The sequence below is a fragment of the Schistocerca serialis genome, unplaced genomic scaffold (assembly GCF_023864345.2).
Source record: "Schistocerca serialis cubense isolate TAMUIC-IGC-003099 unplaced genomic scaffold, iqSchSeri2.2 HiC_scaffold_1458, whole genome shotgun sequence".
Classification (NCBI taxonomy): Eukaryota; Metazoa; Arthropoda; class Insecta; order Orthoptera; family Acrididae; genus Schistocerca; species Schistocerca serialis.
Window position 1 is genome coordinate 747,148 of NW_026047689.1, and position 25,424 is coordinate 772,571.

Below are 25,424 nucleotides of genomic sequence, written 5' to 3' on the forward strand. Positions count from 1 at the left end.
GAAGCCCTAACAGTGGGACGAGTTCATGAGGCTGAGGAGGCCACGGCCGTGGATCTGGGTGCCCTGCTGGACGCCAGAGACGGCGCTGTGGTGACTCTGCTGGCCGGGGACAATACACAGCTAGTGGTACACAGGGCTATCTTGGCCGCCAGGAGCGCTGTGTTTGCGGGCATGCTCCGTCGTCTCACCTTAGAGGCCAGCAGCAGCCAGCTCGCACTCTCCGACATAGAGGGCCCTGTGCTGCGCCAGGTGCTGGCACACCTCTACACCCTCCAGCCCCCACAGCTGCCCAGCATGGCGCCGCAGCTGCTGGTCGCCGCTGATCAATACGGCTTGTCAGTACTGAAGGTGCAGTGCGAGCAACAGGTGGCCGCGCAGCTGTCTGTCGAGACTGCATCAGCCACAGGTGTTCTCGCGATTAGGCACTCCGCTAACATGCTGAAGCAGGCTGCCGTCGCCTTCATAAAGGCCCACTTGCTCAGTGTGATGGCGACGCAGGGCTGGGATGAGGCTGTAGTCAGCGACCCACAAACTTTTATGGAGTTGGTTCACCTGATTGCAGAGACACCAACAGACACCAGGTAAGCATGAGACAAGCTGCTCATCTGTGTTACACAGCTCTACGTGTGCGTACTGACAAGCCTAAAATGTCCACCACTAAGTGTAATTAGATGTGCCTGCATCGTAAAATACACTACTATTGATATTGAAACGTCCCCTTAGAAAAATTATACATGACTGTGCTTAATATTTTTTTAGCGCAACGCAATCTGACTTTCAAAAATCCCTACAAAAGAATGGCCCTGACTAACATTAACCTATACCTTTCACAAATCACTTACCTCACAAAAATATTCGTTACTCGAACTACTGCAATACAGCGAGCGCCACTACTGCCAGCTAAATAAAAGATTCAAACTACTGAAGGCACTAACTACTGATACGCATAGTTAGCAAATGAAAGATCTTGATAGAGAACAAACGATGTATTTACCTCAATAGTGTTCAAAAGTCATAATGTATATAGCAGTTCATTATATCCAGTATTACAAATTTCAAAACTCCGCCATCTCTCTCCCCACATCCACCACTGCTGGCGGCTCACCTCCAACTGCGCAACGCTACGCGCTGTTAACAGCCAACTGCCCAACAGTACAATGGCAGACAACAATGCAAACTAGCCACAGACTGCACACAGCACAGCCAGTGATTTTCATACAGAGCGCTACGTGGCGTTACCAATATAAAAACCTAAACAGCCTACTTACAATATCCAGTTTCTTGTATACGCTATGTGATGAAAAGTATCTATACACCTGGCTGAAAATGACAAACAAGTTCGTGGCGCCCTCTATCGGTAATGCAGGAATTCAATATGGTGTTGGCCCATCCTCAGCCTTCATAACAGCTGCTGGAAGGTTTCTTTGGGCCCATTTTTCACGGAGTTCACGGCGTTCCAAAACATCCCAAAGGTGTTCTATAGCATTCAGGTCAGGACCCTGTGCAAGCCAGTCGATTACAAAGACGTTATTCTCGTCTAACCAGTCTGACACAGCTCGTGTATTGTGAGCAGGTGCTCGATCGTGTTGAAAGATACAATCGCCATCCCTGAATTGCCCTTCAACAGTGGCAAAGGTTCTTAAAACATGAATATGGGAGTGTGGTGTGATATTGCCACACAAAAGAACAAGGGGTGCAAGAACCCTCCACGAAAAACACGACGACATCATAACACCACCGCCTCCGAATTCTACTGTTGGCGCAACACACACTGGCAGATGACGTTCACTGGGCATTCACCACAGCCATACCCTGCCATCGGGTCGCCACATTGTGTGCCGTGATTCGTCACACCACACAACGTTTTTTCCACCGTTCAATAGTCCAACGTTTATGCTCCTTACACTAAGCGAGGCGTGGTTCGGCATTAACCAGCGTGATGTGTGGCTTATGAGTAGTTGCTCGACCATGAAATACAAGTTTTCAAACCTCCCACATAACTGTCATAGTACTTGCAATGCATCCTGATGCAGTTTGGAGTTCCTGTGTGATGGTCTGGATAGATGTCTGCCTATTACACATTACCATCCTCTTCAACTGTCGGCAGTCTCTGTCTGTCAAGAGACGAGGTTGGCCTGAACGTTTTGTGCTTTATATGTCCCTTCACGCTTCCATTTCACTATCGCATCGGAAATAGTGGACCTAGTTATGTTTAGGCTTGTGGAAATCTCTGGTACAGACGTATGACCATATTCGAAGTCCGTGAGTTCCGCATAGCACCCCATTCTACTATCTCACGATGTCTAATGACAACTGAGGTCGCTTATATAGAGTACTTGGCAGCATAGTGCACCTGATATGAAAAACTCATGGTTTTGGAGGGTGTCTGGATACTTTTGATCACATCATGTAAGTAATGTATTTACAGCTGCAAGTAGGATGAGACTCCAGCTGTACAGTTCTCTGACGACATATTAGAATTTGTGTTGCAGTGGAGCTCGAGCTTAGGCTTGCCACTTTATGGGACAGCTTGCCTCAACCACTTCAGCTATCCAAGCACGCTTCCACACCTCCAAACTTCACCATGTGTCCACATCCTGCATTTGCACAAATGCTTTGATTCTCACTCAGAAAGAAACTTACTTATTATTGTCATGGTCTTTCCTAGACATGTAAAAATTTTCCAGTGTCTTTATTTGTTATGGAATACCCTCCATACATGCATGCATATCTGTGGGAACACACACTGCTATGACCGACAGCTGTATAAAATACAAGAAATGCATTTGCAACTGCTAATACAATGACACGCCAAGTACACAATATAGGGTGAATCACTGGAAACTTGCAAATGATGTAAAAATAGAAAGCACAATTGATGTGCAGTTTCACAAAATTGATTAATAGTGAGGGACTCGTGTTATTCACTTATCAATAGATTGTAATAATACATAGAATGGGTTTTCTTGGTGAAAACATTCAATTCCTTAAATGGAACAATGCCAGTGATACTAATCAACAAAATATATCAATAGATTGTAATAATACATAGAATGGGTTTTCTTGGTGAAAACATTCAATTCCTTAAAAGGAACAATGCCAGTGATACTAATCAACAAAAAGTAAGGTAAATTAGAATGTCGATGCTGTTTGGTGTAGGATTCTATGTGACTCAATTACGACATATCGTATTTTGAAAAGTCCCCACGCCAAAACTTATAGCTGTGGTCATCATCATCATCATCATCATCATCTTTGGGTTGTCTGCCTTGCAGCGGGTTTTAACTGCCTAGCCCTCCATGCTTCTCTGTCTGCTGCGTTTCTCTTCATTCTTTGGTACCCACCTTGTGGCCCGCAGACATCATTCGGCATCTGAAACCTTCTTCTGCCCTTCCTTGTCTTTCCCAGAAGGAAACGTTCAGTTGTCTCTACTAGAAGGCAATCTCTTTTTAGATTGTGGCCTATCCAGTTTAGTTTCCTGTCCTACATCGCTAGAAGCATCCTCCGTTCTTCTCCAACTCTCCTCAGTATATCTGAGTAATTCCTAACTTTATCAGTCCAGCTGATCTTCGTTCCACGCCATATCCACATTTCACAAGCTTTAATTCTCTTCTCATTCTGCTTTATCAAAGTCCACGTTTCTGCTCCATACAAGGCCATGCTCCATATTAAGCACTTAACCAGTCGCTTCCTTAATTCCTTGTTTAAACAACTAGTTAAGAGTCTTCTCTGCTTTTGAAATGCGTGTTCCGCCCGAGCCATTCTCACTTTGATATCTTGTTGTCAGTCCGTATCTTCTTTAATCCAAGTTCTCAAATACTTGAATGCTCTTACCTGTTCTATGATTTCTGACTCCAAGTTAATTTTTACTTTTCTTTTCTTTAGGCTTATGGCAATGCTTTTGGTTTTCTTTTTATTAATTGTCATATCATATACTACAAAGACTTCATTCAAGTCATTTAGCACTTGAGTCAGCTTCTCTTGATTTTTTGTGAGGATCGCCATGTCATCTGCAAATCTTATACATTCAATATTTTGTCGACCTATCCTGACGCCTCTTGTCGGCTTTCCAGTGCTTCCTTCTGACAGATGTTAAATAAGATCGGCAAGAGACAACAGCCCTGTCTAACAACTCTCCCAATCCTGTTGTCTCCAGACATCTCATTACCTATTCGTACCCAAGCTTTCTTATCCAGGTACAGATTTGCCATCAGTCTTCTCACATTCCACTTTATTCCCTTCTTTTTCTAAAGACCTAACAGCTTATCGAACTGCTCTCTATCAAATGTCCTTTCAAGGTTTATGAAGACAGCATACACTTCTATGCTCTTTTCTATGTATCTTTTGCTGATGGTTCTTAGAACCGCAATGGCATCTCGTGTTCACCTTTCCCCTTACGAAACCATAGTGTTCTTCACCAAGTGTTTCTTGCAGTGTTCCATATAGCCTCCTTTTTAGAATCCGAAGAACTACTTTTGCTACCTTCGGTATGAGGCTGATTGTCCCGTGGTCTTTACACTTTTTAGGATAATTAGTCTTTGGGATTGGGACTATTATACTTACGAGAAAGTCTTCTGCCCATTCACATTTGTCGCAGATGTAGTTGCAGAGAGAGGTCAACTCATTTTTGCCTGTTTCTTTTAAACTCTTTAAGATTTCCGCCGGAACGTCATCTACACCGCATGCTGTGTTGCTTTCAAGTTCTCCCAGTGACTTATTTGGCTCTGAACGTAGGATAAAATCTCTTTTTTAATTTCATTTACTCATTCTTCCTTCTCAATCTACAGATCAGAGTGTCTGTGGTAGCACACAATAAAGAAAAGCAGAAGTGCATACAATAGTTATGTGGATTCTGGCCAGCAACGAGGCAGTTGACCATCACAGGTTGGGTTCAAAAGCAGCACCAGCAACGGCAAAACACACTTCCGGTCTGGTTTCAACGACCTTTCCATACATGCTAGCATTTCAGCGGAGATGTCCAAGAAGGCTGCAGTAATACGTCGCTGCATATCATCGACTGTAGTCTGTATGTCCCCGTAGACAGAGACTTTCTGCTTTCCACACAGAAAAATGTCTACAGGCGTAAAATCTTGGGAGTGGGACAGCCAAGGTACAGGTCCTCAGCATCCAATCCGGCAATTTGGAAAGAATTCGTGAAGATATACTGCAGTACTTCGTGCGCTATTGGTTGAACAGTCATCATGTTGGTACCACAGGTTCCTCCTAGTCTGCAGAGGAAGAGCAGAGCATCCATGGATGATGGCAGCTGTGATACTTGTTTGCATTCAGATTGGCGTATATGAAAAACGGACCTGTGAACTGGCAGTTCACTATCCCACTGTATGTTTACGTTCCATGGATGCTGACGCTCCATCTGACGAAGCCGACAGCGATTGTCAACAGACCACAGGGTATGTGTCGATGATTTACTTGGCCATGTTTATTAACTGTGGCTTCATCACTGAACAAGATACATGATACACCTGGAGTATTCTGTCTTAAGGCCCATGTATAGAAGGTAACACGTTTGTCATAATAATTTCCATGCAGTTCTTGATGGAGAGAGAGATGTGATGGTAATGGAACATATGTCGAGGAACAATACGTACGACAATTGCCTGACCCATGCCACGTCCTCATGCGATTACACGGCAGCTAATCTGGAACATCAGGAAGCACATTAAATTGCCCCTCTTCTGTCGTCACTTTTTTCTTTCTGTTACGTTGTCTATGTGTTACATTACCTCTTTCAGTTAATGAACTTGGAGGTTGATAAATAATTGCTAAGATGCAAATTAAATTCCTTTCGAACAGGCCACGAAAGCCCAACGGTACCGACCGGCCGCTGTGTCATCCTCATCCCACAGGCGTTACTGAATGCGGATATGGAGAGGTATGTGGTCAGCACACCACTCTCCCCGGCCGTATGTCAGTTTCCGAGACCGGAGTCGCTACTTATCAATCTATCAATCAAGTAGCTCCTCAGTTTGTCTCACAAGGGTTGAGTGCACCCCGCTTGCCAACAGCTTTAGGCAGACTGCATGGTCACCCATCCAAGTGCTAGCCCAGCCCGATAGCATTTATCTTCGGTGATCTGACCAGAACCGGTTTTACCACTGCGGCAAGGCCATTGGCCCTAATTGCTGAGGTGGCTGATGTTTATTGGGATATCTCTCCACATACACTGTACGAGAGAGAAATGCATTCTTCCTACACTCTCCATACGTCATACAGATGCCGGCATTATCTGCATTGGTAAATCCCGTTATTCACTCGCGACCTACTGCTTGGATTCTCAGACACTACCTGAACAGCAAGTCGAAATGCACTCAAGGTACACACAAGCACTCAGTAAGCAAACTTAACAACACTGTACCTAGCAACGAAGCAGGTTGAATATCACATATAAATGTCAGTGTCGAAACTTTTCAGAATATTGTATCTCGAAAACGACTCGCACCATAATCCTCAACAAACACCAGTGACATCTGATTTGTTCTACTTCTAATTTGTTAATGTCAATAGGCGTTGATCTACACTCCTGGAAATTGAAATAAGAACACCGTGAATTCATTGTCCCAGGAAAGGGATACTTTATTGACACATTCCTGGGGTCAGATACATCACATGATCACACTGACAGAACCACAGGCACATAGACACAGGCAACAGAGCATGCACAATGTCGGCACTAGTACAGTGTATATCCACCTTTCGCAGCAATGCAGGCTGCTATTCTCCCATGGAGACGGTCGTAGAGATGCTGGATGTAGTCCTGTGGAACGGCTTGCCATGCCATTTCCACCTGGCGCCTCAGTTGGACCAGCGTTCGTGCTGGACGTGCAGACCGCGTGAGACGACGCTTCATCCAGTCCCAAACATGCTCAATGGGGGACAGATCCGGAGATCTTGCTGGCCAGGGTAGTTGACTTACACCTTCTAGAGCACGTTGGGTGGCACGGGATACATGCGGACGTGCATTGTCCTGTTGCAACAGCAAGTTCCCTTGCTGGTCTAGGAATGGTAGAACGATGGGTTCGATGACGGTTTGGATGTACCGTGCACTATTCAGTGTCCCCTCGACGATCACCAGTGGTGTACGGCCAGTGTAGGAGATCGCTCCCCACACCATGATGCCGGGTGTTGGCCCTGTGTGCCTCGGTCGTATGCAGTCCTGATTGTGGCGCTCACCTGCACGGCGCCAAACACGCATACGACCATCATTGGCACCAAGGCAGAAGCGACTCTCATCGCTGAAGACGACACGTCTCCATTCGTCCCTCCATTCACGCCTGTCGCGACACCACTGGAGGCGGGCTGCACGATGTTGGGGCGTGAGCGGAAGACGGCCTAACGGTGTGCGGGACCGTAGCCCAGCTTCATGGAGACGGTTGCGAATGGTCCTCGCCGATACCCCAGGAGCAACAGTGTCCCTAATTTGCTGGGAAGTGGCGGTGCGGTCCCCTACGGCACTGCGTAGGATCCTACGGTCTTGGCGTGCATCCGTGCGTCGCTGCGGTCCGGTCCCAGGTCGACGGGCACGTGCACCTTCCGCCGACCACTGGCGACAACATCGATGTACTGTGGAGACCTCACGCCCCACGTGTTGAGCATTTCGGCGGTACGTCCACCCGGCCTCCCGCATGCCCACTATGCGCCCTCGCTCAAAGTCCGTCAACTGCACATACGGTTCACGTCAACGCTGTCGCGGCATGCTACCAGTGTTAAAGACTGCGATGGAGCTCCGTATGCCACGTCAAACTGGCTGGCACTGACGGCGGCGGTGCACAAATGCTGCGCAGCTAGCGCCATTCGACGGCCAACACCGCGGTTCCTGGTGTGTCCGCTGTGCCATGCGTGTGATCATTGCTTGTACAGCCCTCTCGCAGTGTCCGGAGCAAGTATGGTGGGTCTGACACACCGGTGTCAACGTGTTCTTTTTTCCATTTCCAGGAGTGTATTTCGAAAAGTGTAATTTTTCACTAATAATACACTTCCTAGTTACTAATACAATCTTTTGTATAGCTAACAATACGAGCCCCGCAGTTCCAATCCACTGTATGAGAGCAGCACATGAATAGCACTTCCAATATCCGCCATTCTTTTCAGTCATAGTAAAACTTCTTCCAGACTGAGACTCGAACCCGGAACCTGGAAGTATGCTCGAATAGCAGAGGTCGTTAAGGCGACTGCTCGCATGAAGTGGGATATCCATGTTGGGATCCCAGTCTGGCACAAATATTCATACGTCACCAATAAATTACAGAGCTGGAATGTGATCGTATTCTCAACTTGAACACATTTCGTCTGTTGCTTCAGACATGAATCCTTGTCTGAAGGACATGCTATAGAAGGTTTTTAAACACAGGCACTGTGAGTAGTATTTACATGCCCAGGCAAAGGCCGCAACAACAATAAGTGTGTTTCTTCCTGTGTGAGTGTTACAGTGACTGTTCTACAGCAAGACATGGAAACTCACGGTGATGTGTCGAGTTTTGGGTCGGGCACTGAAGCACGCTCGCATAGACAAAGTGGTTACGGCGACCACTCATGTACAGTGGGAAATTCTGATTCCTGTCCAGGTCTGGTATCAAGTTTCATACGTCAACAGTAAACTGTGCAGTTGGAGTGACGTATTCGCCATTGTGAATAAGTTTCCTGTACTTTACACAGCTGTAGATCACAGCAGCATCTGTTTTTTCAGACATGCATGCATGTCTGAAGGACATTGCATAGTAGGCTCTTAAACACAGACACTGAAACTAGCAATAGCATTTTCTGGTGGCTCACGTTGCTTTCGTAAAATTCTCGTAAGAGTTTCATCAAATCACCGTACTAAACTCAGTATGTCAGCACGTAAGTTAGCCTCCAAAAATCCTGCAATAGCCAAGACGTTCATAGCTTTGTGAATTATTTTGGTCTTATTTGCAGTCGTCATTTGTATTAAATTGCATGTGTACAGCAAGCTGTTATTTACGTTAGCCTATCAAGTGGTTGAAGAAAGATGAACATTAGCTGTGGCCGCAGCAGGTTCCGTTCTAGTGACGGACACAATGATGGGCTGCTCAGATCAGAGACAGACACAGTGACATGTGCAGCTAGGGCAAGCACGATCTGTTCTTTGAGCTGTACATGCTACCCTAAACCTCTTTATTCAAAGTAACCTTATGAAGCAAGTGTCGATCAAACATGTGCCCCACTCTCCTCCAAGGTCACGGAACGGGGGCCTACCGTTGTTGGTTGGTTGTTTGGGGAAGGAGACCAGACAGTGTGGTCATCGGTCTCACCGGATTAGGGAAGGATGGGGAAGGAAGTCAGCCGTGCCCTTTCAGAGGAACCATCCCGGCATTTGCCTGGAGTGATTTAGGAAAATCACGGAAAACCTAAATCAGGATGGCCGGACGCGGGATTGAACCGTCGTCCTCCCGAATGCGAGTCCAGTGTCGAACCACTGCGCCACCTCGCTCGGTCGGGGCCTACCGTGACCGGTTCAAGTTTTCTGGCGTCGCGATGGCATCGGCCTCTGAGTTAGGTGTAGCTTCCACTGTGTGGAGTGTTGGTGTTTGATTACACCACTTGGTATCCTGTGAGGCTTTCGACTGAAATTCTCTTTGCCTCTGAGCGTTATTCAGCACATTTGCGTTACATTTCTGGCGGCATTCCGCTGTCTGTGGGTTATTTGGTTGTCTACTATTGTTTTGCGTTTGCCAACGATCGGCTGACTGTTGCCGGTGCCTTGTGTCTGTACATACTGTACAGGCTGGCCTTACGCTACGCGCCTGTTGTAGTTGTTTTTGCTAAAGTTTTGCCCATTTCTCTTATATGCGCCTTTACATTTACGACTTTCTCCATTGCCGTTGTGATTATCGTTACCATTATCCGTAAATCTCTGTGACGCTATCGGGTTATTAACAGGCTTAGGTTGTACTGGTATCTCTTCGTTTATCAAATCTATTGAGTCCAGTAGAGATAGAAAGTATTCGGTGTCGATTTACGGGATGTTAATGAGTTTTTCCCTAACGTGGGCAGGAATACGGCTCTTTAAATTTTTTTGAAAATTTAGCTGGATCGTCCAGACCTAGTTTTATTCAAATATTTTTCAAAATATCCTCGTAAGCTTCCATACTTGCTATTGAACGGAGCTGGGTTAAATACTTCACGTTGAGCCTCTCTTGTACGGCCTCAGACCAATACTTACTCAGAAATGCCGTCTCATTCCGTTCATAATATTGGCAACGTTCCGATATGTCCGTAGCTTACAGTAGAACGTCACCCTGTGTGTATCCAAGAAGAAATCTAATTTTCTGGGCTTCGGTCCAGGTACGAGGTAAAACATGTCGAAATGCTCTGATAAAGACCACAGGGTCTGTTCTTTTCCATTCAGAAGCAAATATCGGGAATGTCGATGCGTAAGTAATCATTCATCTGCAAGTAATGTTGACAAACAGGCCGCGCTGTCAGTGACAGTCGTGTTTATGGTCGCTTGTGGCGTATCCATGGCAACTGCGCCTGCTCGACAGGTGCAACTGCCGGCAAGTTGCAAGTTGCATTGTGCAACCTTCGCTATTTCCCTTCTAAGGGCTAATCCTGAATTGTTGGTAACCAGTGAAGGCATCTAAGAGCATAGCTTTGTTTTCTGTCATATGCTGTTTTGGAATGTCCGTAGTTTTAGCAACACTGCCTCGCAACCTTTCCTCTGCTTCCTATAACCCTAGTCTGTTTTAGCAAGAAGTTGGCTTTACGTCTCTTTTAGAGCTCTAAAGAGCCCTGCAGGATTTACATAAGGGCCACGCGGGGTAGCCGTGCGGTCTAAAGCGTCTTGTCACGGTCCGCGCGGCTCCCCCCGTCAGTGGTTCGAATCTTCCCTCGGGCATCGGCGAGTGTGCTGTCCGTAGCGTAAGTAAGTTAGTTAAGTGTATAAGCTTACGGAGCGATGACCTAAGCAGTTGGGTCCCATAAGATCTTACCACAAATGTACAAATTTTACAGTACCTACATAGATTTTGCATTCTGACACTACCTTTCCAGCAAGGGTGCTGCCCTTCTCCAGCATCCCGGGTTCAGCTTTTTCAGTTACTTCCTTTACATCTACACATAGCATACCTCTCTGTTTTTAGCAAATTCTGACTCTAAAATGATCTACTCTTAGACTCAAGTTTTGTATTTCTGTAGTTAGGTTTTTGCATACGTCTTGCAGCTCGTTGACTACGTTCGTGACATTTTTTACCGACGCATCCACATGGGATTGCGTGTCCTGAACTTGACTAAATGCTTTACTGAGGTTTTGCAACTCACCTGCAAGTTGTTCCCGATTACAATTTGCGGATCTTACCTTTTCCGTTAACATATTTATATTGCGGGACATGTCGGTAATTATTTCTTGTTTTAGTTGTTTACCGTGCTCTGTGAACTTACCGGATAATTCGTCAGATAATTCAGTGCGTACATTTTTGCCCACCTCTCTCAACTGTTGACTAATACTATTCTTGGAATCGTTAAACGCCTGGTTTTGCTGTGCAAACTGTTGTGTTATTAGCTGCATTAGCTGTGTCAGAGTGTGTGTTTCACTGGTATTTGCATTGCTTTTGTGAACTGTTTCCTGTGCTTGCGTCCGCGACGTCGTGAGCAGATAATCAAAGAAATTTTCGCTATTGCGCACGTCAGATTCTCTACTTTAGAAAATGTTTCCCGGTGAGACCTCAGAAATTGGCTCATAGAGCGTCATATGAGCGGCCTCATGACTAGTTATATTACCAGTATCACAATTTTTTAATAATGGGACGCCAACCTCGTCGTTTTGGTAGTCATTGGCCAGTTCACGAGTTGGTGCGTGACCTTCAAATGTTGACAAGCTCGAATTTCCGCCATCTTGGCATATTGCATTTTGTAATGAATTTTCAACAATGGCCATTTCCTTTGACTCCACTCTGAACAGTTTCTATTAAAATTATGAAAGGAAAATAATTTTAAACATGAAATTTTGTTTGAATCGTATCCTTCAATTAAATGTTGACTTTACACATATCTTCGTCTTTTCTATAGAAATCCACTTTCCGTAAAGGATATTAATTGGAAGGAACAAGGATCTACTGTGAGAGAGACGGCGCCAAGCAGGGCCATATAAGCATACAGCGTAGCAACTTCCTACTTTAACCGCTGAAATTCGCATTCCCAGCACATCTCGTTCGTAGGGAGAATTTCATTTTAATTTGCTCCTTCAAGTTGTTAATAGTTTCAACCTCACGGACGTGTAAAAATCCAACAAAGGCCTCATTAGTTCTTTGTAACGATAAAATCGATTTTTTTGTTTTTTTTTTTTACAATCGTATTGACTTACTAGGATCACGTTAACAACTTCAGTTCCTCTTCTTCCATTGTTGTTGTATCCTATTTTTCCAGGATTCCCTCATTTCATCCCCATGAAGTCTCTTCTTTTCTTCTGTCCATGCTGTTCACGATTTTTTATTTCTTCTCCTTTGAAAGCCTTCCAAATTTAGTATTTTGTTTTTAAAATGGTTTCTTTCTGCTATTTCTGATTCTTTTATGTTGTTTCTTTCAAGATTTTTTCTTACTTCTGTAATCCATGCTATTGTCGATTTCTTCTTCCAGAAATATAGCAGTATTTGTTTTGTTGGTCTATTTCCATTCTTTCGGTGGAGATGTCCAAAAAAGGTTAATCTTCGTTAGGCCATTACTGCAGATATTTTCTCTATATTTTTGTAGATCTCCTCATTACTTCTTATTTTCCAACCATCTGCGGTTTTCATTGTACCCATTATTTTTCTAATAATCCTTCTTTCCAGTACCTCTAGTTTGTCCATCTTGCAGTTCATCGTTAGGCATTCAGATCCATATAAACATTCTGGTTGTACCACTGTGGTGTAGTGTTTTAGTTTTATTTTTCTAGATATGCATTTCTTGTTGTAAATATTTTTGGTCAAACCATATGCTCTTTCCATTTTGTTAATTCTTACATCTATTCCAGATTATTCTAGTCCAATCTGTTGTATAGTTTCTCCAAGGTATTTAAATTTATTTACTCGTTCTATTTTACCTATTTGTGTTTCTATGTATTTTGGTGCATTTTTTTGTATTTGTCATGAATTTTGTTTTTTCAGCTGAAATGGATCATTTACCTAAAAAAATTTTTTTCTTCAAGAATTGAAAGGTCTGTTCACATTCCTCTCGGCGCCGTCGTGTCACGGTTGCCATTGAATAGTGGCGGGGGGACTAGAAATGTGATATATATTGGAAATCTGAATAAATATTTGCTGTTTAAATAATTAAAAAGTAAATTTTGAAAGAATGATTGAAAAAAAATGGAAGGTACACATATCCTGTGTGAACTTTAACTGGCTCTAATAGAAACAGACCTTCAATATTCAATACATGTATTCAGCATTCAGCATTCGTAAATTTACATACATCCTTTTCTTGTTACCGCTATTGTGCATGAATATTTGTATGACAAAACTGGTTCGGATCGAACCTCCTCTGCTGAAGCGAATTCTTCTTGTTATCTTCGATCCTCTTGATGCAGAATTCCCGGCGCGTCACGGAAAAGCCACAGCGACCTCTGACTGTGTTCCCTGTATGCTTCAATTTATCTGTCAGGCAGCGAATTATTAGTTATGGAACAGTGACTCGTAACAGCACACTTGTTTCAATCCGTGTCTTCGCTCTTCTTGGGATTCACAGAATGAATAGCGTTCAGTTTCGAATTGGAATGTCGACACTTTTTATTTCACAGATAAGAGAGACATCAGTAACTACCGACCTATATCACTGCTGATATCATTTTCCAAAATGTTTGAGAATGAGATGTATTCTAAAAGAGTATTACATCTTGGCAACAATAATGTCCTCAGAAAATCAAAATTTGGGTTTCAGAACGGTTGCTTTACTGAGAATGCTGTTTACATGTTCACACACCAGATATTACAAGCATTACATAACAAAATAGTACTGGTAGGTATTTTCTGTGACCTATCCAAAGCATTTGATTGTGCAAATCATAGCATACTCCTTGATAAATTGAAGTTTTTTGGGATTGATGGTATAGCCAACCAATGGATCAAGTCATATCTGACCAAAAGAATGCGAAAATTTGTACTTATTAGTAATTCAACAAACAGAATCCAGGGACATAATTCTGGCAGGGGAGAAATCACGTATGGGTTTCCCCTAGGTTCAATCTTACGTCCACTAGCGTTTCTCACATATATAAATGATCTACAGTCTAATGTACAACAAGCAGAACTAGTTCTTTTTTCAGGTAACACCAATATGGTAATCACTCCCAGTATACGTGCAGAAATTGGGAAAACGGTGAACAAAGTTCTCGAAAGTATCATTGACTGGTTTTCTGCGAATGGTCCCACCCTGAATTTCACAAAGCCACATATTATTCAGTTCTATACCTCCAGGGGTACTGCACCAGTGATAAGTGTAACATGTTGTGATGAAATAATTCATATAGTGGGAAATTAAAAATTCTGTGGTGCCCATATTGATGAGAATTTAAATTGGAAAAAACACAAATTTCGGAACCCCTAAAACAATTTAGTTTAGCCACGTTTTAACTTAGTCATAGCAAATTTTGAAGAGATAGAAATCAGTAAGTTTACATATTTTGCTTATTTACATTCAGTAATGTCATATCGAATAATGATCTGAGGTTGCTGCCCAGAAACGTGCTGCGAGAACAATATGTGGTGCTTACCCGTGATCACCTTGTAGACATCTGTTTGAGGAGTAGGGTATTCTGACCATTGCTTCACAGTATATTTACTCCCTTATGAATTTTTTTGTAAATAATCCACTACAGTTCAAAAGCTACGATGAGGTACATAATTACAATACTAGCAGAAAAATGACATTTATTAATCAACATTAAGGTTGTCTTTAGCACAGAAGGAGGTGTACAAAGCTGCAAAAAATTTTTTGGCAGCTTACCCAGTGATATAAAACGTCTAACAGATGGCAAGGTGAAATGTGAAAATAAACTGAAAAAGTCTCTCCTTGACAACTCCTATTCTGTAGAAGAATTTCTATGTTTGTAATGTGTAAAAGATGGTGGGATAACTCAATCTGTATATATTACTTACATTTTGGAGAAAAAATAAGTGTATGGTGATGTTTAGAGTACAAGTAGAAGTACAAATTAATTTGCGATATGAATGCACCGATAATCTTAGGAACCGACATCCCTCGAACTAACAACACTGCACAACATCATATCACCGGTATAATTTCCCCTTTGTAATTTGTATCCCATTTCTTCGTGTTCTAGGTTTATTTTCGTATCATTCTTACACACAACAGGGACGAAACAACCGAAAAAGATTTTTAGCACACGTCTCTCCAGATTCTTCCCCCAACAGTCGGATTCGTGACTGCTAAGGGGAGAATGTCAAAAATTTTAGAAAATTGATTTTTTAAAGATATGCGTATTTTGTACCGCATATCTTCCTGAATAGTACGATGTATAAAAAATATACATTTTAGTGATTACAAGCCAAACCCCTTTGCACAGCTTGAATCCTACACAAAGTCACCAGGGCAACAAATACAGAGCAAAGGGTGCTGCAACAAATGTGACACCAATGGCTCAGGACTTTAATGGAAGCCACCAAACCTATATCAGGGACCTTGCAAATGAAAACTTATTGAAGAAATGTGTTCATGGTGGCACCCAAAAACCAAATGAAAGTTTTAACCAATGTGTATGGGAAATATTGCCTAAAACCATTTTTGTTGGACAAAATGCAGTTGCTATTTGTGTTTATGACGCGGTTTCATGTTTTAACGATTGTGTGCAAAGCAAGAAATATGTTTTAGAGAAAATGGGAATAAAGACCGGAGTGAACTGCATCAAAGCTTTGTATGCGATAGAGAGTGTGTAGTGAAAGGAGATAAATTATTTTTGGAGGTGATAAAATCAGGAATGTGAAAAGAAAGAAAACCGACTAAGAAAATGGAAAAGAACTTGCTTATAGTGCTGGACAGTTCTAAAGGAATGATACACACAAGCAGAAACTTTAATGGCCATTTTCCGCAAAACAGACATTTCTTAACTTAGGTGCATGTAACATTCATAATAAGTATCCTATTACTTTCAAACTTGGTATGCTCATTAAACACGAACTCCTTAATGCAAATCTCTATAATTTTGCAAGTCGATTAAAAACTGTGCTAAAAATTGAGGTAATATGACTATAAAACTTGAGTTTTCTCTAAAGATGAAGTTAAAAATGCTACAGCACATTCATTTTTTCATAAATTAAATAAATTCTAGAGTTTCATGTACCTGTAAGCATGGTTTGTATTCCGTGCAAGATTCATCGAAAGATCTCTCTTACTTATGAAGAAAGGTGTACCTATAGCGACAGCTGCAGCCGATAGGAAGAGGAAAAATTATGAAATTTCACATGTAAAAAAAATTTTTTCTTTATGTTTTTGCAGTTCCACTGCTATGAGTGTGAATACTGAATCCTTCCTGGACATTCTGACGAAGTTTTATGATTTTATTTGTAAAAGTATAGACTGTGGAAACTAAAATGTCCTCTGGTGTTTCTCCTGTTCCAAGTCGGCCGGCTTGACATCCTACCCCCCATAACACACGAGCTAGGAACACCATCCCATAACGACAGCACTACATTAAGTGCATTGGAGGGATACTGACATTCAAATATCTTTGTGATTTATATTGTTATGTATTGAAACTATGTTGACTAATAGTTGTCATAAGCATACTTGTTGAGCTTAGTATGAGCCTTTCATTTGTGCTTTATTTTGCACCAAATACTGTGTAGTATGCTAGCCTACAAGTATGAGAAAATTAGGAGATGCAATGTGTGAAGTGGTTAGCTGAACGCCTTAGTTGTCCCACTACTGTCTTTGGTAGTGTGTGTTCCATTATCTGTGTGGGGACAGTACCTCAGCAGTACTGTCTGTGGTAATCTGACCACTGGCTTCGATGTGAAAACCCTTCTCGAAGCAGTGTTCCTTCTGCGCAGCACGCCAGGCGCTGGAGAGAGCAGGACCGGCCCCTCCTCGCTGCCGCACAGTGGCCACAGCGACGACGGCCGGAGCCCAGCCACAGCTGTGCCCCCCACCACTCCCCAGGCCACTCCACAGCCTGACGACGCTGCCGTCTATCACCTGCGGTGAGTTCTGTCACAATAACAGCGTTACGCGTTGGGCAGTTAGCCCAGTGTTAAAGTGAAGAAATCGAATGTTGCTACTTTATGTTTTGACGAAGCAGATGTTATAGTTCTGGTATTAAGATTTCTTTTATAAATTATGCTGTTTGACGAGGCAAGGATCTACAGGTCTGCATCGTGACGTATTTTCAGTTCCTAACACAACTGAGCCACTTAATGCAGTTACTTGTGTAAGATACTTCCCCAAAGATAGCGACTGTGTTGGTGAGTTAGAGGCAATTTGTGTTTTCGGCGATGATTTGCTATATTATGAATTAATTCTGCAGAGACTGGATCTTGTTTGTTTCTTCTGACTTGCAACCACGTTCAGTATTATTCAGTATTGGGCTGCCTCACCAAATAACCAGGAATCTCTGAAACTCCCACCGTCACTTGCATTTCCGCGATTACTCTCCCAACACTATAATGAGATATTCTCTCAAGGGTCTGTGGGAACCTCACCACTGGGGGAGGAGAATCAGTTGAGATCCATGTCTTACCCTACTACGAAAGATGTACGTGAGAACCTCTAGTGGCAGTTTTTGGAAATCATTCGTGACAACATCAGCCTCTACTAAACTGTCGATATCTTGCTGATTAACGCAGGCATGTTGGATCAATAAAAATCAGGTCAATTGTAATGCGTGGGGATCGTTGAGTGGAGATGGACACAGCAGCCATATCTCGCCAGCTGTAAAACCCTCTGTGGCTCAGGGAGTTTTCCAGCTGACATTGCAAAAGTTTTCTTTTTATTCACTGCAGACCAGCTTCAGCGTAAATTCGTCATCACGTCACTTTTCTTCTTTGAAATTATTGATCTGTAGTGGTAGTCACAGATATTTGACTGTCGCTTCGTGAAACAATGATAGTCTGATAGTGAACTGATATTGTTGCAAAATGCATTTCAGTGGCTAGCTGAATTCTACAGGCCCAAAAGTGGCAATTCAGAGTATTCAACATGCTTTTACAATTAATCAGAGTAGAATCCAACAAGTTATTGGACAATAAAGGAGTCTGTACCTATTCAAGGGGAAATAAGGAAGGTTACCCAGTATTTTAACGTTGAAAATGGGATAAGTAATGTTTCAGGTGACTTAAGAAAACATATCTCTCCCAGTTATTCAAGGATTTCGGACTTTAATTACCTTTTATGGTCAGCCACAGATGTACAATGTCATTAGATTTAATGTCTGTGCCAAATTGAGCAAATACTTATAAGAATACTTATCCCAATCTGAACGCCTTTCGCAGCACAAGCAGTCAACAAAAGTTCATCCATGGGTCTGATAATGTTGAACGATACAGAGAAGGTATGGTGAAATTATGTAAATAAGATAGCCTGACGGGTATTTACCTAATTTCTCGTACACAAATAGCATCAGCCATTCAACATAAGAAGACAACCGACGATAAGGAAGTGTAGCAGGAAAGACTAAAGATAGAGAGCACAGGGAAGAATACTTTGTGGATAATCCAGAAACTCATTATGCAGCATAATTAATAACGCTGAATGCAATTTCAGGGATAGCCTTTAAATTACGTTGCACATACTGGACACGAAATTAGTACAATCTCAGTAGAAAAGCAGCAGACAACAAAGTAGAAAATAAATTATTGTGGTTGACTTAGAAACAAGACATGGAAGGGAAGAATGTTTCAGCATAAAAAGACTGACATAAAAAGTTGAGAAAGCTGGCTAAAAATCGAGAGGGAAACAACAGCAGGCGGAAATAAAACATAAAGAGCAGGAAATGAAATATATTAACAAAATACTTGATAATGGAGTGAAAAGTTTGTTGACAGAGAGTTAAGAAAACCAGGCTGGGGAACAGATCGAGCGTAACATGGTACTGATGTGAATAACAATGTACAGGGCGAAGACAGTGAAGGCTTCCTTTTTTCTTGGGCATCAGACAGTTGTGGTGACTAATAAAAGGTCCTACATAAAAAAATACAGTCTTTCGAAGACTAAAAGCGACAACTACTTTAAACAAAAATAGTTTACAATCATAAATACACTGATAGAAAAGAATCACAAAACCAAAAACTTGTCAATACAGAGTAGTGAAACATCAAGGATACATTTGCCAGGGTAACATATTTAACTGATTATCATTGCAAGATCGCAGGTCAATGTAGGTGTGAGATGAGCCACTGGAAACGTGAAATGGTCATACACTGTGAGAAGGTCGAATTAAAACATGCAGACATGCATGAATTGTGTTGCACAAGTATCGGACGAGAGTTTGTGGAATGGAGTTCGATGTCAGATGCACTTGGTTGGTCAGTACAGGGACTGTAATGCTGTTTGTGAATGATGCTGGAGTTACTGTATGATGATGTCCCATATCTGCTCGCCTGGGAACGGACCTGATGATTGAGCATGCCAAGAGACATGTCAACACTCTATAGAGCATGTGGGGCTACAACAGCGGTAAGTGAGCTAGCGTTATCCTGTTGGAAAACTCCCCCTGGAATGCTGTTCATTAATGGCACCAGAATGGATCGAATCAGCAGATTGAAACAGATATTTACACTAAAGGTGTGTGGGATAACAACGAGAGTGTTCCTGCTGTCATATAAAATCGCACCCCAGACCACGACTCCAGGTTTAGGTCCAATGTGTTAACACACAGACAGGTTGGTTGTAGGCCCCCAACTGGCCTCCTTCTAAATCAAAACATGGTCATTACCGGTAGCGAGGCTGAACCAGCTTTCATCAGAAAATACAACAGAGTTCGACCATTCCCTTCAGTTTGCCACCACTGAAGTGCCAAACGGTGCAGTGTGGGATCAGTGGAACACACGCTACAGAGCATCTGGCTCGGAGCTGTCCGTGAAGTAACCGATTTGTAATACTTGATTATGTTACTTGGTGCCAACTGCTGCTCAAACTGCTGCTGGAGATGTATTACAGTGCGCCAGAGCCATACGGTGAACACGATGGTCTTCCATCTCAGTAGTGTCACGTGGCTGTCTGGAACCCAGTCTTCTTGCGACGGAATATTCTTGGAATCACCGCAGCCAGCAGGCCTGCATAGTGGCTACATGCCTGTCAAATATTTATGCATCACGGTTGGAACATCCAGCTTCTCATAGCCCCTATTACAGATTTCGTTTAATCTCTGTGAGATGTTCATAACGGCGTCTTTGTCGTGTCGAAGGAAATTTTGACTAACATCAGCTTCCTGCATCTAATCTCAAAGGTAACTAACGCTCACGCTCGTTACAGCGTGTAATTACAACAAGCTTGATTTGCTTCCTCATAATGGTACTACTAGCGCCACTCTTAAGCGACGCGACTGCCACAGAGTCATCATCATTCAGATGTAGAAACACACGTACCAACTTTCGTTTCTGTCACACTACTTCTTCGTGCTGCAATATTTTTCCGTCAATGTATATACCACTGCAAAGGGAAAAGACGTTTTTTAACATTGTCACCAAGAATCTCAAAAAGCTCTTCAAAAACTTACTTCACATTTTTGCAAGATAGTCAAATAAATGCTGCGACAGTGTTTCTGTTATATACCAATGGTTTAGGAGTGCGCCATTGATTAGTAATGAAAACATTCGAACACAGACGCTGCTTAACCTCTGAAAAAAACTAAGAGCAGTGGCAGCAGAAGTCATCCAGTATAAGAAGTCACCATCTTTCTGACAAAGGCCAAAGAATGTGTGTGTGTGTGTGTGTGTGTGTGTGTGTGTGTGTGTGTGTGTGTGTGTTTGGGGCTACAGGTGCTCATCGCCGAGGTTATCAGCTTCCTGACAACCAATAATAGAAGGGTCTAAGAGGGAGGAGGAAAGGATAGAGCTTCAAGGAACTCTACTGCCCTTCAGGTAGTAAACTGCCCCTAGAAAGCTGGAGAATCAAAAGTGATCAATGACATGAGGATGCAGAAGGCAATGGAATCTAATAAATTAAAACCACATAACTTGCATCCACAGGAAATATAACAGTAACAGGAAAACGGTTATGATGCCATCTGCATTGTGGAAAGATTCCAGACAAGTTACCCTTTTGGATCTCTGCAAATTGACTGCCAAGGGGGAAGTGACTATGAAATAGAGACGGAATAAGTTATTGTGGGATAAGATTCTATGACTTGGAGCTTTGAATTCAGAAGTTTGATTGTAATTGGAAAGCTAGAGTCTAAAAACGGAAGTGCAAAAGCCCAGTCTAGATACATTGGGGGTCACTGATGTGAACTAGGAAAAGGCTAAGCATTTATCTTAAGACACATTGAGGTATATCATCAGCAGCAGGAAATGGTATGTTGGGAGCAGGGTTCGTTATGAATAGGAAAATAGGGGAGAGAGCGGACTACTGTGAACTTCTCAACGACAGAGTTTCTCTCACCAGATTCGACATCAAACGAATGCAGACAGCGACAGTTCAGGTACACATGCCAATGACACAAGTAAAAAGGAGAAAAGAAAGTATGAAATTAAAATGCGGTTGCATGGGAAGGAGAAGCAGAAAGGGTCATCAGCTATATGGGATTGGCATTGGGATGACAGAGATGAAAGTCTAATTGAGTTGTGCAACCAATGTGAGATGGTATTTACGAATACTCTGTTCAGGAATCGTGTGACGAAAAAATATACTTGGAAGAGACCCAGAGACACTGAAAGAGTCCTGCTGGATTACATCATGGTCAGAGATTTCGAAATCAGATATTGGACTGTAAGGTGTACTCAGATGTAAATACAGATCTAATAATTTTGAAGAGTAGAGTGAAGTTCAAGAGAATCGTCCAGAAGAATCAGTGTAGAAGGATGTATCATCATGCAGTACTGAGAAATGATGAGATGTATTTGAAGCTTACCAATGATGTGGATATGGCGGTAAGGAACAACACAGTAGGCTGTTCAGTTGAAGACGAGTGTACATCTCTAGAACGTAAAATCACCGACGGTGGACAGACAACACAGATAAAGGGAAGCTAACTTCGAAGAAACCTTTAGTAACAGAAGAAATACTGCAACTGATCGACGAAAGAAGAAAATATAGAAATGTTCAGAGAAAGACAGGAATACAGCTACATTCACTGATGTGGCAAGAGTTGTGGGATACCTCCTAATATCGTGTCAGACCTTCTTGTGCCCAGCCTAGTACGACAACTCGACGTGGCGGGGACCCGAGAAGTCGCTGAAGTCCCTTGTAAAAATATTTTGCTGTGCTGTCCCTGGAGCCACCCACTACTGCGAATGTGTTGCTGGTGGAGGATTTTGTACAGGAACTGACCTGTCGATTATGTCCCATAAATCTTCTATGGGATTCATGTTGCGCGATCCAGATGGCCAAATCATTTACACCAGTTGTCCACAATGTTCCTCAAATCAGTTGCGGACAGTTGTGGCTCATTATATCGTTGTTTGAGGAAATGGAGTCCATTATGGAGCCAACACCACAGTGCCTTGTTGTCAACTAGGGTCCACAGCTTTGTGGGGTCTACGTCACACTCGAACACCACCATCAGTTTTCACCAATGGAATTCGAGACTTATCTGACCAGACCAAGCTTTTCCAGCCGTCTCGGATCCTACCATTTTGGTCACGAGACCAGGAAAGGAGCTGCAGGTGATACCATACTGTTAGTAAAGGTACTAGCATTGGACATCTGTTACCACAGCCCATTAATCCCAAATTTAGGCGCACTGTCCTCACATATACGTTAGTCGTACATTCTATATCGATTTCTGCATTTATTTCACGCAGTGTTGCTTGTCTATTAGCACTGACCACTATGGTAGACGAAAATGTTCTTCGTTTTTTTTCCAACTTAACGGAACTGCACACTCAATTCGACTACTGGTTTAATGTGCTCAGCATAGTTTGTGACCGCCTGTGGCTGATACTACCCTGACAACAACAGGGCAAGCTGCGAATGAAGTCATCACTCTCATGTGGAGGCAATAACATCATTCTTCCTGCAGAGCAACTCACAACATTTATGGAATTGTTTGTGGATGCTTATGTGATGCAACCCGTCTCCCTAGTGTATATGCAACATGCTCAATGGGATTCAAATTGGGATCTCCCATGTGTGCAATATCTTCTATTTCCAAGAAAACGTCAATCACCCGATCTGTGTGAGGCATATCCCTATGAGGCCACAGCACCTCGCAACAATGGCATATGAGTTCCCCAGATCTCGTTACGATACCTGACAGGACTTAACCCTTGCCAATTCACCCATACAGTGTCATGAAGAGGTGTTCAAGTTGTCAACGTAATCGCTGCCCACACCATTAAAGATCCTTCTGGATAACAGGCTTGTTAATGTTTGGGCTCCAAAATCCTGTTCCACGTTCCCTCCATATGCAAATCTGTCGATAATCACTCTACAGTCCATACTGGGACTCACCTGTGAAAATAACATTGGCCCATGGTTCGGCCATCCAGTTGGCGTGTTGATGACTTTACGTATTACTCTCTGTGGAGATGTGTCAGGGGTTCATATACAACAGGTCGCTGACTATATAGGCTACTCTGCTGAGGCCTTCTGTATAACGTTGGCTTCGATACAACACATCCAGTGCATGCTGCGAGGTGTGATGCCAGTTGCCATGCAGTAGTAAGGCAGTACCGTGATGCCCTTTAGCCAGAAACTGTATCTCGGAGACGAGGGCAGGAACCAACACGTGTGTTGGATCCTGCCCTCGTCTTCGAGATACAGTTTCTGTCTCTACAAACTATCGCCACATCTGAGAAACAACAGTAAGATCCACATTGAGCCACCAGGCCACTTCAGTTTGTGATTGTGCTCCTTCCATTCATCCTATGGCCCTCCACTGCAGAGAGCCTGGCATGCGTCTTCTCTGTACCATACTCCACCGTCTGTGACTGTGCCTACAGAGATTGTGGATGTGGGACTGACTACCCAGAAAACACTACCCCATTTCATAGGTGCACTGACTTCATTGTGAGCTTGGTTGTCTGTAGACTGGAATGCTGTCTTCCGTGTAGAACACGATGGTGCTGACATCTGTAGATAGTATGCATGATCACATCGTGAATTAGACACAGGACAGGGAAATCGCAGTTTGTTGCTTTAATTTTGGAGATCAGTGTATTGTGGTAACCTTCTTGGGGACATGAGTTCTTGGAACTCATCACAGTTCTGCTTCTGCGATAGTGTTTCGTCCTCAGACGTGCGTCTTTGAAGAAATTTGTTAGTATTGTCCTTTTGTTGCAGAAATCTATCTGGAGACATGAAGGGCGAGATGCTGATTGCGGCAGCTAAGGAGGGGTCAGTGAGCAAAGTGCGAACGTTACTGGCAATGGGGGCGGACGTGGAGGCGAAGGACGAGAACAAGCGGACAGCATTGCACTGGGCAGCAGTCATGGGGCACGGGGAGGTGGCGGCCCGTCTGCTGGAGGTAGGAGCAGCCGTTAACGCCAGGGACCGCTGGCAGAACACGCCTCTCCATCTGGCTGCATGGAAAGGTCATGCAGCTGTGGTGCGGCTGCTGGCAGCTTCTTCTGCCGACCACAACGCCATGGATCAAAGTGGGAGCACGCCACTGCACGATGCAGCACGGCGTGGCCGTGCAGAGGCGGCGGCTGCACTGTTAGAGGCAGGGGCCAACAGGGAAGACAGGAATTATGGTGGGGACACGCCGCTGGACCTAGCCGAGCGGAACAACCACCAGTCGCTCATAGACATCCTAAGATCAAGCTGAGTGTAATGCAGACGACTACGGAGTAAAATAAATAAAGCTTTCTGTGTAACCTCTGCTACTTTTAAAATAAACAATTCAGAAAAGTTAATCCTGCAGTCTTGCTTTGCGCCCATATTTACGTAGTACATACAACGGATCCATTACCGTTACAACTAGAGTGAGAACTGTAGGTAGAAGGAGGGTGGAATGTGTGTCCTTATAGGACAACTATCCACGGATTTCCGCCCAATAATATCAAAACAGCAGACTTTGTACACAATTTATTAAATTGCCAACGCTAAACTCTTTTAAGTAATAACATATTCATGTTACAATTTAAAATCATTTATATAAAAAAAACCTTGAGAAAGATAATGGCACTTGGCACTATAAAATCGAAGAAGCGCAACACACAACCAATAAATATAACAACAAAATAATAATTTGATACAACCAAAGGGCAAGGCCAATCCCCAATGCAATCACAAACGAGCGAGCTCTCAACACTTCAAAGCCTTCCCACTAGAAACAGTCCCCGAAATAAACCACTGAG

General features: G+C 43.1%; 1 protein-coding gene across 1 annotated transcript; it reads left to right on the forward strand.

Annotated features, from left to right (window-relative positions):
• LOC126443344 (poly [ADP-ribose] polymerase tankyrase-1-like) lies at positions 1-24,980 on the forward strand. Its single transcript, XM_050090939.1, has 3 exons — positions 1-581; positions 17,019-17,168; positions 24,406-24,980. Exons 1-3 carry the CDS (start codon positions 172-174, stop codon positions 24,890-24,892), a joined length of 1,047 nt encoding a protein of 348 aa, XP_049946896.1. The 5' UTR covers positions 1-171; the 3' UTR covers positions 24,893-24,980.
• Positions 24,981-25,424: the final 444 nt, after the last annotated feature.